Here is a 12,654-nt window from a genome sequence, read left to right as displayed (position 1 = left end):
AGTATCCAACATCACCAACTGTTTGGGTGGTATACTGTGTTGTTCTGTCTAAAAAAGTCCGGCTTTACACTGTTGTCACTGTATAATTATTAATAATAACACCTTTTACTCTAAAATACATTCTAATTTGGATGATAAATTATATGGTGGTCTCACCTAAGAGGCATCATAGCCAAAAACTTTTTAACTTGAATCCTTCAAGTTTTAAGGTCATTTTCCAATTTACAGGAAATACTGATAAAAGGACAAGCTGAATTACACCATGAGGAAACAACTAGACAAAAAAGAAGGGACAATCTGCAGGTCCTTCCAATAACTCAGTATCACAAAAAGGCCTGTCCTCCAAGCAAACACACACAATGCAAAGTCCTAATTTGGACAGTGGCCTGGCAAATCAGCTATAGAAGATTTTGGATCAATTTTGAATGCAGTCTGCCCAAGAATAAACCCACACAAACGTAATTAATTTACAACGAAGCAGCCAAGAATATGCAACAAGGGCAAGGACAGTCCCTTCAGTAACTGTTGGGAAAACTGGACAGCCACATGCAAAAGAATGTCACTAGACCACTATCTTACACCATACAAATTATCAACCCAAAATAATCACAGAGTTGAACATAAGACCTAAAACCATAAGACTCCTAAAAGAAAACACAGAGCAAGCTCCTTGACACTGGTCTTGGTAATGATTTGTTGGATCTGACACCAAAAGTAAAGTTAAAAAGCAAAAATATGCAAGTGGGACTACATCAAACAAAAAGTTTCTGCACAGCAAAGGAAACCATGAAAAAGAAAATGAAAAGTAAACCTGCTGAATGGGAGAAAATATTTACAAATCATACACCCAAATTATAAGGAACTCATACAACTTAACAGTTAAAAAACAATCTGATTAAAAAATGGCAAGGGGATCTGAATGGGTATTTTTCCATAGAAGACATACAGATGGCCAACAGGCACATCAAACAGGTGCTCAACATCACTAATCAACACAGAAATGCAAATAAAAACCATAATGAGCTACCACCTCACACCACTCAAAATGGCTATTAACCAAAAGATAAGAAATAGCAAGTGTTGTTGAACATATGCAGAAAAGGGAGCCTGTGCGCAGCATTACTGAGTACGTAAATTCATGCAGCCATTATGCCACACGCTACAGAGGTTCTTCAAAAAATTAAAAATGGAAATACCATTATGATCTAACAGTTCCCCTTCTAAGTATTTATCCCCCACCATGAAAACCCTAACTCAAAAAGATATATACCGTCATGTTCACTGCAGCCTTACTTATAACAGCCAAGATATGAAGCAACCTAAGGATCCACTGACGGATGAATAGGTAAAGAAAAGTGCTGTATACACACACATGAATACTATTTAGCCATAAAAAAGAAAATCTTGCTATCTGTGTCTGAACTGATGGAACTTGAGGCCACTATGCAAAGTGAAATAAATCAAAGACAAATACCATATGATCTCAATTATATGTAAATGTAAAAAAATCAAACAGAGCTCATGAATACAGAGAACAAAGTCCTGGTTACCAGAAGTGAGAGGTGGCAGGGAGGGTGGGGAGTGAGCAAATAGGAGAAGTGTTTAAAAAATACCAACTCCCAGGGTGCCTGGGTGGCTCAGTCGGTTAAGCATCTGATTTTGGCTCAAGTCATGATCTCTGGGTCCTGGGATCAAGCCCCACATCAGGTTCTGTGCTCAATGGGGAGTCTGCTAGAGATTTTCTCCCTCTCCCTCTGCCCCATCCCTCAAATCATGCTTGCTCTCTCTCAAATAAATAAAATCTTATTAAAAAAAAAAAAAAAAAGTACAAACTCCCAGCTATAAGATAAATAAGTCATGGGGATGTAATATACAAATAGCATGGAGACTACAGTTAATAATACTGTATTGTATATTCGATTTTTCTTGTGTCACTTCCTCATTTCTATAATTCACAGGATTTGCCTCCCTGGTATTACTTTTAAAAAAGTTTATGTGTCTCAGAAATTCTAATAAAGAAAGTGGTCCAATGGGTTAACCAAGTTCTATTGCTTTGAGAGTTATATATACACACATATACATAATTCTCAATATCAAAATTTCCCTATGAAATTTAAATTGCTACAAAGAAAATTTAAGAGGGAAAGAAAACTGTATTCACATTCATTGCAAAAAAGTCATAGAACTATACACCTTCGGGTGTTAAAAATTATTTTAGTTGCATTGAAGAGTTATCATTTAAAGTTTGAATTAAACTCTGATTTTTCACTTGTGCACTATTTCAGACAGTAGTGGCTTCATCTACTAAGGAACTTATATTAGAAATCTCAGTATGGGACCCTAGGTGCCTCAGCTGGTTAAGCATTGGCCTTCAGTTCAAGTCAAGATCCCAAGGTCCTGGGGTCGAGTCCTGTGTTGGGCTCCCTGCACAGCAGGGAGTCTCCTTGTCCCCCACCCTTTGCCCTCCCTCCAGACTTGTGCTCGCTCTTTCGCTCACATTCTAACAAATAAATAAAATCTTTTTTAAAAACTCAGTATGTATCATTGCATCCCTCTAATTCGACTTCTTCATATCCATTATTTGGTTGCCATGCCCTGCTGAGTCTACCACAAGATGTTTCTCAATGATCCCTGTTCCTCTTCATTCTGCGGTAATCCTACCCATTATACCAATCCATCCTCTACTTTAAGTTATTTTTATACAGCCATACTTGATCATACTACAATCCTGTTTCAAAATCTTAAAAGTCCAATGTCTACAGACACTCCCTATCATCTTGCAATTTATTTAAAGCCCTTCACAGCTTAATTTCCTCTGTAACCTCCCAGCCACATCTCTCAAGATTCCTGAGCCTATACCCTAAAGCTTTGCTTACTTACTGGTTGTCCTTCAAATCTGCCATGTACTTCCAAACTTCTTATACTCATTCAGTTCCCTGTCTGGAATGATGACCTCTGTAATCTCTAACCACTCTCAATGTTTTCTACCCCCTAACCGACTTTATTATTTAAGATCCCGCTTAAAACTTACAAGAGTCTCCCCAACACCTGCTTCATTCCCACAGAAATTAATCACCTCTTCCGTTCTTAGCCTGCATCAACAGATGAGTAATTATGACAACACACACACACATTCATATGCACACGTATCTTTTCCCTCTAAATTCTGACAGTATCTTATACCCCTCTACAAACTCGGCAGACTGCTGGGTACAATAACAGATGTTTAATAAATGATACTGAGTGGAAAACAAATGATCACCTTGTGTTGCCACTCAGTAGCTTCCTCTTCCTTTTTCTTCTTGGCCTCTTCCAAAAGTGCAATCTTGGCAGTGAATTCAGCAAGTTCTGCTGCCTAAAATAAAGAACATAATTACCAATAATAAAAATGTTTTTCAAAAATATTGTCTTTAAAGCTTTAAAGTCTACATGCTTAGACTTTCTATGATTCTCTTAGTCTTTCATTTTTAAAAAAGTTAGTATTTAAGATCATAAGCATCTTATTTATAGCAGGTCTAATCCACTAGTAAGAAGACAGTGAAAGCAGTTTTATTATTCTATAGATAAGCAGTTCTTCCTGTTTCAGTAGCAGGAACTTAAAAAATAGCACCTGAATTGCATATTTGAACTCTGATCAATAAAGTACTTGCTAAACCCAACAAAAGAGAAAAACTGCATTTTATATGAGGCATTATAACTTAAAGAGTCTGCGGCCAAATAAGCTCATTAGATTCCCCAACAATCCTATTCCGTGCCTTTATTCCTTTTTTCAAAGGGAAGGATCTGGGGCTCAGAAAGACCCAAGGACACATATCAAGTTAATGTCTGAACCAATATTTAATTGCAGGATCTTTTAAATGTCACGCCTACTCAACACCTGCAGTCCGCTACACAAACACACACCCAATAAATTATGGCCTACAGCTATCTTCTAAGAAGGTATCAGAACATACTGTCAATTTATCTAAAGTAAAACCCACTAATGGCTTATGCAAAGTTTAAGTGAATCAGAAATCTTTTGTTAGCAATAGACTCCATTGACATCTCATTGTTTTATCTTTAGGTTTTTGGGGTTTTTTTTTCATGCAGAAATAAAATTTTTAGGTTTATTTCCACACTTTGTGATTAGGTTACTTGTTTCTTTGGTTTACTTTCCAGAAGATCTAATATACTTAGTTTTACAAGCTTTGCTTCATGCTTTTGTCTAAATTTTTCTTTCTCTCTGAGATCGAACCAAGACAGGTTCCTGACCAGCTGTTCCTGGTTCTTCATCTGGTCAGCAGCTTGTTTTGCAATAGCAGACTTGGCTTCTTCAGCAGCTCGACGCTCCTTTTCAAGTCTTTCTGCTTCTTCCTTTGCTCGTTTTCGTTCCTGGTCCAGTTCCAGAGCTTTTCGAGTCTGTTCTTCTAGTTCTGTCAAATATATGTACACCCCCCCCCAACAATGGTTAATTCCAATTATTCTCATTATCAAAAGAAGCCAAAATGGTTAACAAAGAATCTAATCTTAAAATTAGCACACCTCCAAATGAACATATACTTTGTTTTTAACTTGGCAAAAGCCTAATAAATATTTTTAAGTACTACACAATTAAAAAACTTGAAGAAATGAAAATACTTTGTAATTTAACTCACATCATAAGGCTGGAAGTCATCTTTAGTTTTAAAAAATATGATCTCCAAAGTTTTGACCTACAGAACTTGTCATCTGTTTCAAAATTATGAAATACACTTTAAAACTTACAAAACGTTTTACTTATTTAAGTATCAGATAAGTAAACCCAAGACATTAAGACTGAAAACAATACTAATTCAGAAGAGGAATTCTGATGTGAATCACATGAATTACTATAACTTTTGAGTTACTGGTATATATCCATTCTTCAGGCATGAAGACAAAGTAAATATCTGGAGATAAATGACATCAATTTTGATCTTGCAGTGTACAGATCATAAAGTTAATTCTGTTCTCTTTTTCACTGAGTTGAATAAGAAAGGAAAATATTATTAGCACAAAGCCAAAAATGTTTAAATAAGCTTAAAAGTACTAATTTTAAACGTTATTCTGAAAACTTATTTAAAAACAAGGACATTTTGTGACAGAAGATAACAGAACGTCACCTATTAAGAGAGTGCAATGTCCTACAAAAAAACGATTCTCCCTTTCTGTGTACTCCAGAGAGGAGAAAAAACTAAAACTCTGTATGTATGTCATAAGGTTTGAAAGCTAGCTGTAACATACACGCTTCTTACCACTCTCAATTTTGTTGCTCTTGGTCAGAATTAATTTAGTTAATTGCAGTTAAAATTTGCAAGGCTTAGAGAGGGGTAGGAAGAAAAATGGTTAAATTTTAAATTCCTAATAAAATAATGTAAAAATTTTATGTGGCTATTAGGCTATAAGGGTGAAATGTATGTAACACTGAATGTTGCCACAGCTAAATTCTAGGATTATTCATTTTAGAATTTGCCTTCTAAAACTGGGACATCAAGCTAACTTATCAAACTTTTCTTAGGATCATTCTTTCCAACTTGTTGATTTGATTAATATATAAATAAAGCACACAATACTCATGGTTGTATCATTCATCTAAACAAGCAAACAGAAAACAGAAGAAAATAAAAACACTGCTTCTTCTCTCATAATAAAAATTCCTTCTGTACAACGAAGGAAGAAAGAAAACTAAGTTTGGCTTTTGAAGTTAAATCTTCAATTAAATATTCCCATTATTCATTATTTTCTATCAACTTTTTTGCAATAAATATCATTTTGAAGAATGTAGACAAGGCAATGTCTCTTTTGTGATTAAGAATTATACAAAAGTGTCAATTATTTTAAATGTTGAAAATAAATGGGAAAACTTCAAATCTATTCTAGTCTCTTCTAGAAAGGAAGGTTTTGAAATGACTTACTTATTTCCTCCCCAGTTAAAGGAGTTAGAACAGAGACTGGAAAACTATGGCCCACTAAGCCACTGCCTTGTTTTTGTAAGTAAAGTTTCATGGGCACGCATACCCTCACTCAGTTCAATACTGTCACGTGTTTATGTACAGTACAAGACTGCTTCCACTCTGCAACAGCAGAGCTGACAGTTGCAGGAACCGTGTGGCCTGTAGAGCCTGAAGTATTACTATCTGCCCCTGTGCAGAAAGGTTTACAAATCCACCTACTAGAATATTTTTATGAAACAAACATGCCTCTAAGACCTTGGATCCCCTTGGAACACCTGCAGGGAAGGATTAGCTAAGATAAAGAATATCAATATTTTGCCTCTCTGGTTCATAAAAATCTAGGAACCTACAATTTCTGAGGTCTGACACATGCTAAGAGGGTACCAAGGAATACGGCTTCTTTTAGAAGATCTGCTCTTTCAGGATGAAGATTAAAGGTTATAAGAATAAGCTGCTTCTCTCATTAACAGTATTGCATTGATACAGATGGTTATGGTGTTTAGAACCAGGAAGTTAAGCTCAAGCTAATAAAATTTGGGGAAGTCTCTCTTTCTCAGTCGGGCTTGAACATAAATTTGATTTCTGACAGGTCTAGGGTTTTGCAAGCCAAATGATCTCTTATGGGCAAAGCTTAGAAACTATGTAACTACAAAAGAATTAGTAAAAAATAAATTAATGAATTAAATATCCCAAAAGTTATAGAGTTTTCTTCCTTTTCTCAGTCGAAGGTAATAGTTTATGAAGTATCACATTTTTTCCATAGGAAAAGAATACTGTTGTTAAAAAAACCAAAGAAGTTCCACTGTCATTAATTTTTACAATTCACAGAATTAAGAATGTGTTTATCAATTACTCACTAAAAATGCAATTATAAAATATCTATCCTAAATCTAAGCAATGGAGTGTTATACCATCATACAAAAAAAAAGTAAGGAAGATTTTTTTGTGAGTATATACATAGGGCATTCAAGTGTGCATTAACCGAAAACAGCAAGGTACAGAAGGATACGTGCAGGATACTACATTTTATGTAAGAAAGAAGAGGAAACAAGAATATGGTTCGTGAGGATATTGTGTATTTGCTTACTTTGTACACAAAAAACAGACAGACAAAACAGAACGGCATTTAATATTCTCAGCGGAGTGGAACAGAAGGGAACCAGCACGCAGCAGCCCTAGGCCTACAATACTGAGCCAGGCTAAGAAGACACAGATTGTGATTTGGAGGCTATAAAGGCATCCAAGGCTTGGGAGACCAAGATCCTTAAAAGGAGTAAATAGAAAGGTAGGCTCTAAAATCTGCCTGCTATTTCCCCCCAAGATGTTTGCCAACTCCTAAAATGTACACATATGAGGTAGAAAACTAGGGAAACAAACAAAAACCAGCTAAAACTGGCTACAGAATAGAGGAAGATCGACACTGTCGTGCAGCCAGGAGTCAGAGGCCGGCACTGAGGGCCCTAGTAAACGAGCAGTCCTTCAGAAGACACCCCTAAGGGTCTACAGACTAGCAGGGAGGGAAAAAACACAAAGAGACCAACCTTAACAAAGCCTGAAACCCTGGTCAACTCCACCAGTGACTTGCACATATTCTGCCTGGCAGAAAAAAAATATTAAATCCTCTCTAAAGTTAAATAACATCATCCTAGGGCTCCCTAATGTTTCAAACTCAACATTGGGAAAGCAACCAAAATTACAAGGCATACTGGGAAGACGGGACCAAATGACCCCTTCCAAAACCCCTAAAATCCCCCAAAGAAAGACTACTGTGTGGGCCCAAAGATTATCCAGGTACTGCAGTTAGCAAACAAGGATATTAACATAACTATGAAAGATACTGCTTATCTAGGAAAACGGAAGAAAAAGCAAAGAACGAGGAGAGATGCAAAGTCCAGAGAAACAATGACAACACTGCAGAAGCAGATCTTTAGGCATCCCTCAAACCCTCTGCAGAGATGTCATTATAATCCTAGAAGTTCAAGTTATCAATATTTTCCTTATGGTTATGCTATCTTCTAGAAACTTCATTCTCCCTTCAACATTTAGGTTCACATGCATAGCACCCATAAAGAAACATAAAATTCAGGAGGTCTTTGACAGGGACACAGATACACTACTAATTTTATTTTAGCAAAATCTTGAGTGAGTACAATCATGTATTGAAGCACCATCCCCCCAAAAGATAAAATATTTATCACCAGTAACCAACCAGTAAAACTGCAAATTTGAAGAGTATGTGAAGTTCCTCTTGCTGCTTAGAACAAATACTAAGGAAAGAAACTCTGAAAAGGCAAGGCTTCTAGGGGGCTGGGGGAGTGGGGAACCCAACAGAAAAGCTAAAAATAAATGCCAACTTGGTAGATCAATCAGAGTGATGGAGCTTGTCACCACATTCAGCCACTGTTACCAAATCCTCAACCCACAGAAATGTGCAGCAAAGACATCCCAGTAGCTAATAACCTTCCTTTCTAGGACTATCCATCTCCAGAACTTCCTTTCCAGAGGCTCTCTATTCAGAAGAGGATTATGAATAGAAGATAGGAGGAAAGGAAAAGTACAGTTAATATGGCAAACAGAAAGAGAAATTACCAACCCAGGAATGATGAGGAGGTGCATCACCTTACAATACCACAGAAGAGTTTGTGCTGTGAGATATGCAGAACATCCAGACTGCTGACTCCCACTGAGAGGTCAGTCTTGTCATATAATAAACTCTTCTGAAGCTCTAGTCTGTCCTGTTATAAACTAAATCGCTCCCTATAATAACTTTTTCAAGTTAATTATTTTCCTTTTCTCAACTTCAGAATAATTTATAAAAGTATGCAATGTGTAACCATTAACAACTAAAGTCATAAAAGATAATGTAAAATCTAAATAATATGGAAGCCTAAGAACTTGCCCTTGTCTTTGAAACATGCTTCCCACTGTACAACATGTACTTTCTTGTACGCCTATTACGCACTTATAAGATATGTCAGTTTCAAGTTTTTCTAGTACAATTGGTGACTGAACAGTGTCCACTGACAATAAAATCAACTAACAGCTGAGTGGAACAGAATAGTCTGGAAGTAGACCTACATACATATTGTATTCTGGATTTGTGACAAAGGTGATGGATGTACCTAAATGGGGAAAGAACAGTCCTTGTAATAAAGGGTCAGGGTCAACTGAAAATACATATGGGAAGAAATAACACTGACTCCTACAAAAATCAGTTACATATGAATTATGGACCTAAATGTAAAAGGTAAAGCAGTATCCAGAAGGTAGTAAAAAATAATATATTCACAACCATAAGAGAAAGAGTGATAAATGGAACTTAAAGAACTTCTCTTCATTAAAAGAAACTTACATTGAGAGAGAAAAAAGGTACACCATAGAGAGATTTTCTTTTAACAAAATATGAAAAGAACTCCAGATCAATAAGAAAAAAAAAGAAAATCCAATTTTTAAAAATAGGGGAAACTCATGAAAAGGCACTTCATGGATGCTATAAGCATTTGCAAAAGTGCTTAAAATCAAATCATCAGTCATCAAGAAAATGCACTGTACTAACTGTCCTCCCCAGAATGGCTAAACAAACGACGCAAGAGGAAACCCTGACAGTAAAACAAATCATCAAGTAATGAAGATATAGGGCAAATCAACTTTCATTCACTACCGGTAGGAATGAGCACTGATACAATCACTTTGGAGAAACAGTGGCAGTATCTACAATAAACTGTAGCAGTGACCCAGCAATTCCACTCCGGGGTACAGATACGTCCCCTAAATTAATACCCAGGGGCTATACTTAAGAACGCTCACAGCAGCCTTACTTTATAATAGCTGGAACCAGAACTATCCTAAATGTCTATCATCAGTACAATTTGCTAGCTACATGCAACAGAATATTACACTACCATGTAAAACAACAAACTACAGCTCCAGGCATAAGTTTTGAACAAAAAGAAGCCAAGCAGAAGAGTACATGAATTCATTTAGATGCAGTTCAAAAACAAGCAAGACTGTTCTTGGGCAGGATACCAAATGCACAAGCAAAAAATAAATAACTGAACTCCAGGGCCACGTAGGTGGTGTAGTCAGTTATGCCTCTGACTCTTGGTTTTGGCTCAGGTCATGATCTCAGGGTCATGAGATCAGGCCCCACGTCGGGCTCCATGCTGAGTACAGAGTCTGCTTAAGATTCTTCCTCTCCTCCTCCCCCCTGTGCACTCCCTCTCTCTCTCCAAATGAATAAATAGATCTTAAAAAGAAAAAAAAAAAAAACTGGACTTCATCCAAATTTAAACCACTGGGCTTCAAAGAACATCATCCTCAAAGTGAAGGTAACCCACAGAATGGGAGAAAATATCTGCAGATCATATGTCTGGTACGTCAGAAGACATCTGTAGCGAGATACAGAAAAAATTCTGACACCTCACAACAAAAAGACAACACAGTTGAAAAATGGGAAGAAAATGCAAAAATACACCTTTCCAAAGAAGATTATATATAAATAGCCAATAAACATATGGAAAGATGCTCAACATCATTAGTCACTTGGAAAATGCAAATCAAAACCACAGTAGTACTTCTCACCCACTAGGATGACCGTACTCCGAAAGACTAACATTAGTAAGTGCTGGGGAGGTTTGGGGTCATACAAATGATACACTGATAGTGGGAATGTAAAATGGTACAGTTATTTTAGACACCAGTTAGGCAGTTTGTCAAAAAGTTGAACATAAACTTACCATATGACCCAGTAATCTACTCCCAGGTTTATACTCAAAAGAAATGAAAACAATAACCAGTACACAAATGTTCATAGCAACATAGTCACAATAGTCAGATGGTGGGAACAACCCAAATGTTCACCAACTAATGAATAAAATGTAGTGTGTGTGTGTGTGTATGTATGTATATATGTGTGCATATGTGTATATCATATATATATAACATCTATATCTATCTATATATATACATATATCTATATATCCACAGAATGAAACATTATTCAGCCATAAAAAAGAATGAATGCCTGATACAAGCTCCAACACGATGACCTTATCTGTTGATGACCTTCAAAAACATTATGCTCCATGAAAGACAGTTACTAAAGACCATATTCTACACAATTCCATTCATAAGAAATGACCAGAACATGTAGTCTACAGAGCTAGAAGTAGATTAGTAGTTGCCTAGGACTGGGGGAGGGAGGACTCAGAAAAATTCGAAGTGACTGTTAATGGGTATGGGATTTCTTTCTGGGGTGATGTAATTGTTCTAAAATTGTGGCATCAAGTGGCACAACTCTGAATATACTAGAAACCGTTAACATATACACTTGAGATCATTAACTGTGTGGTATTGTGATTCATACCTCAACAGAGCTATTAAAAATAAGACTAAACTCTATGATGAGGGTGCCCAGGTGGCTCAGTCGGTTAAACACCTGCTTTCAGTTCAGGTCATGATCCTAGGGTCCTAGTCCTGAGATCAGGTCCCAGATCCCTGGATCGGGCTCCCTGCTCAGCAGGAAGTCTGCTTCTCCCTCTGCCTCTCCCCCTGCTCATGCACATGTGCTCTCTCTCTTGCAAAAATAAATCTTTAAAAAAGTAATAAACTCTATGATGATATACATCAGAATGATTTAAGTCACATTCGGGGTGAAAAAATGGGAAGGGATACAATGGAGATTCTCTTAGTGCAGGTAATGTTCTGCACCTTGTTCTAGGTAGTCACAGGAATAAATTCACTTGGCAAAAATTCATTAAGCCTGATACCTAAGAGGCATGCACATTATTATATACATGCTATACTTCAAATAAATTTTTTAAAAAAACTTTCCAAAAAATCTCAGAAAATTAAATTAGGCATTATCTACTTCCATTCTAGAAATTAGGAATCTAAGGAAATTGAGAGGTTAAAATGACTTGCTAAAGGTATTCTAAGTTAATGACAGAATTAAAGCTTGACTGTTTAATTCCTATTTGTAAACAATGTATACATAAAATTGACAAGCCCTCCTATTCCCCATAAGAGCTTTCATCACACTACGCTCACAGCAGCCTTACTTTATAATAGCTGGAACCAGAACTATCCTAAATGTCTATCATCTTCACACTACTTACTTCCCCCCCAAGCACTTAAAACATAAAATTATCTTGATTATCTGTTAATTTTATTACTCTGTCTTTCCTCAATAAAATGTAAGCCACATGAGAGCAGGGACCTTATCTGTTCAGCATCGTATCCCCAATGCCTACAATGCCTCGTACACACTAGGTGCTTAATAAGTACACAGGATGCGTGAGATCACTACTGGGATTTCACTTTGATATTTGCCAGGACAGTAAGTGAATCCGTCTGGCTCTCAAATAAACCTCCAGAGATGGTTTAAAAATGATAAAAGTAAGTGAACTATGGAAATGTAAATGGTAGAACAGTTCTATTTAATGATTCATAACTCATTTCAAATAATAATGACTTCAAAAAAATTCTTAATGAAGTATAGAAAAGTTTCTTCTCAAACAAGAACTTAAAGGTTTATCTACTAAATATTATGACTTAGATATGACCAGAGTTACTGCATTTGAGTGAGAATTTAGCATAAATTACAAGACAATCATGCAGATTTTAGGACAGCCTGGCAACGCTTTATTATTAGGAAAAAAAAAAAAAAACCTCAAGAAACAAATCAGATGTCCTTTGCCATAAG

At 36.4% G+C, this 12,654-nt stretch overlaps 1 protein-coding gene across 2 annotated transcripts in view; it reads right to left on the bottom strand.

The window, feature by feature from the left end:
* Positions 1 to 12,654, bottom strand: part of LOC111153884 (radixin) — an 86,556-nt gene that overhangs the window by 29,604 nt on the left and 44,298 nt on the right. For both annotated transcript variants that reach the window (XM_022513172.1, XM_022513173.1), the window contains exons 12-13: positions 4,252 to 4,412; positions 3,263 to 3,355 (exon numbers count right to left, since the gene is read on the bottom strand). In XM_022513172.1, the coding sequence (XP_022368880.1) occupies positions 3,263 to 3,355; positions 4,252 to 4,412 (254 nt within the window). The remainder of the gene's footprint in view (positions 1 to 3,262; positions 3,356 to 4,251; positions 4,413 to 12,654) is intronic.

The sequence above is a fragment of the Enhydra lutris genome, unplaced genomic scaffold (assembly GCF_002288905.1).
Source record: "Enhydra lutris kenyoni isolate GAN:26980312 unplaced genomic scaffold, ASM228890v2 scaffoldscaffold34, whole genome shotgun sequence".
Lineage (NCBI taxonomy): Eukaryota > Metazoa > Chordata > Mammalia > Carnivora > Mustelidae > Enhydra > Enhydra lutris.
Note: the sequence above shows the minus strand (reverse complement) of the source record. Positions and strands in the feature narration are given on the sequence as shown.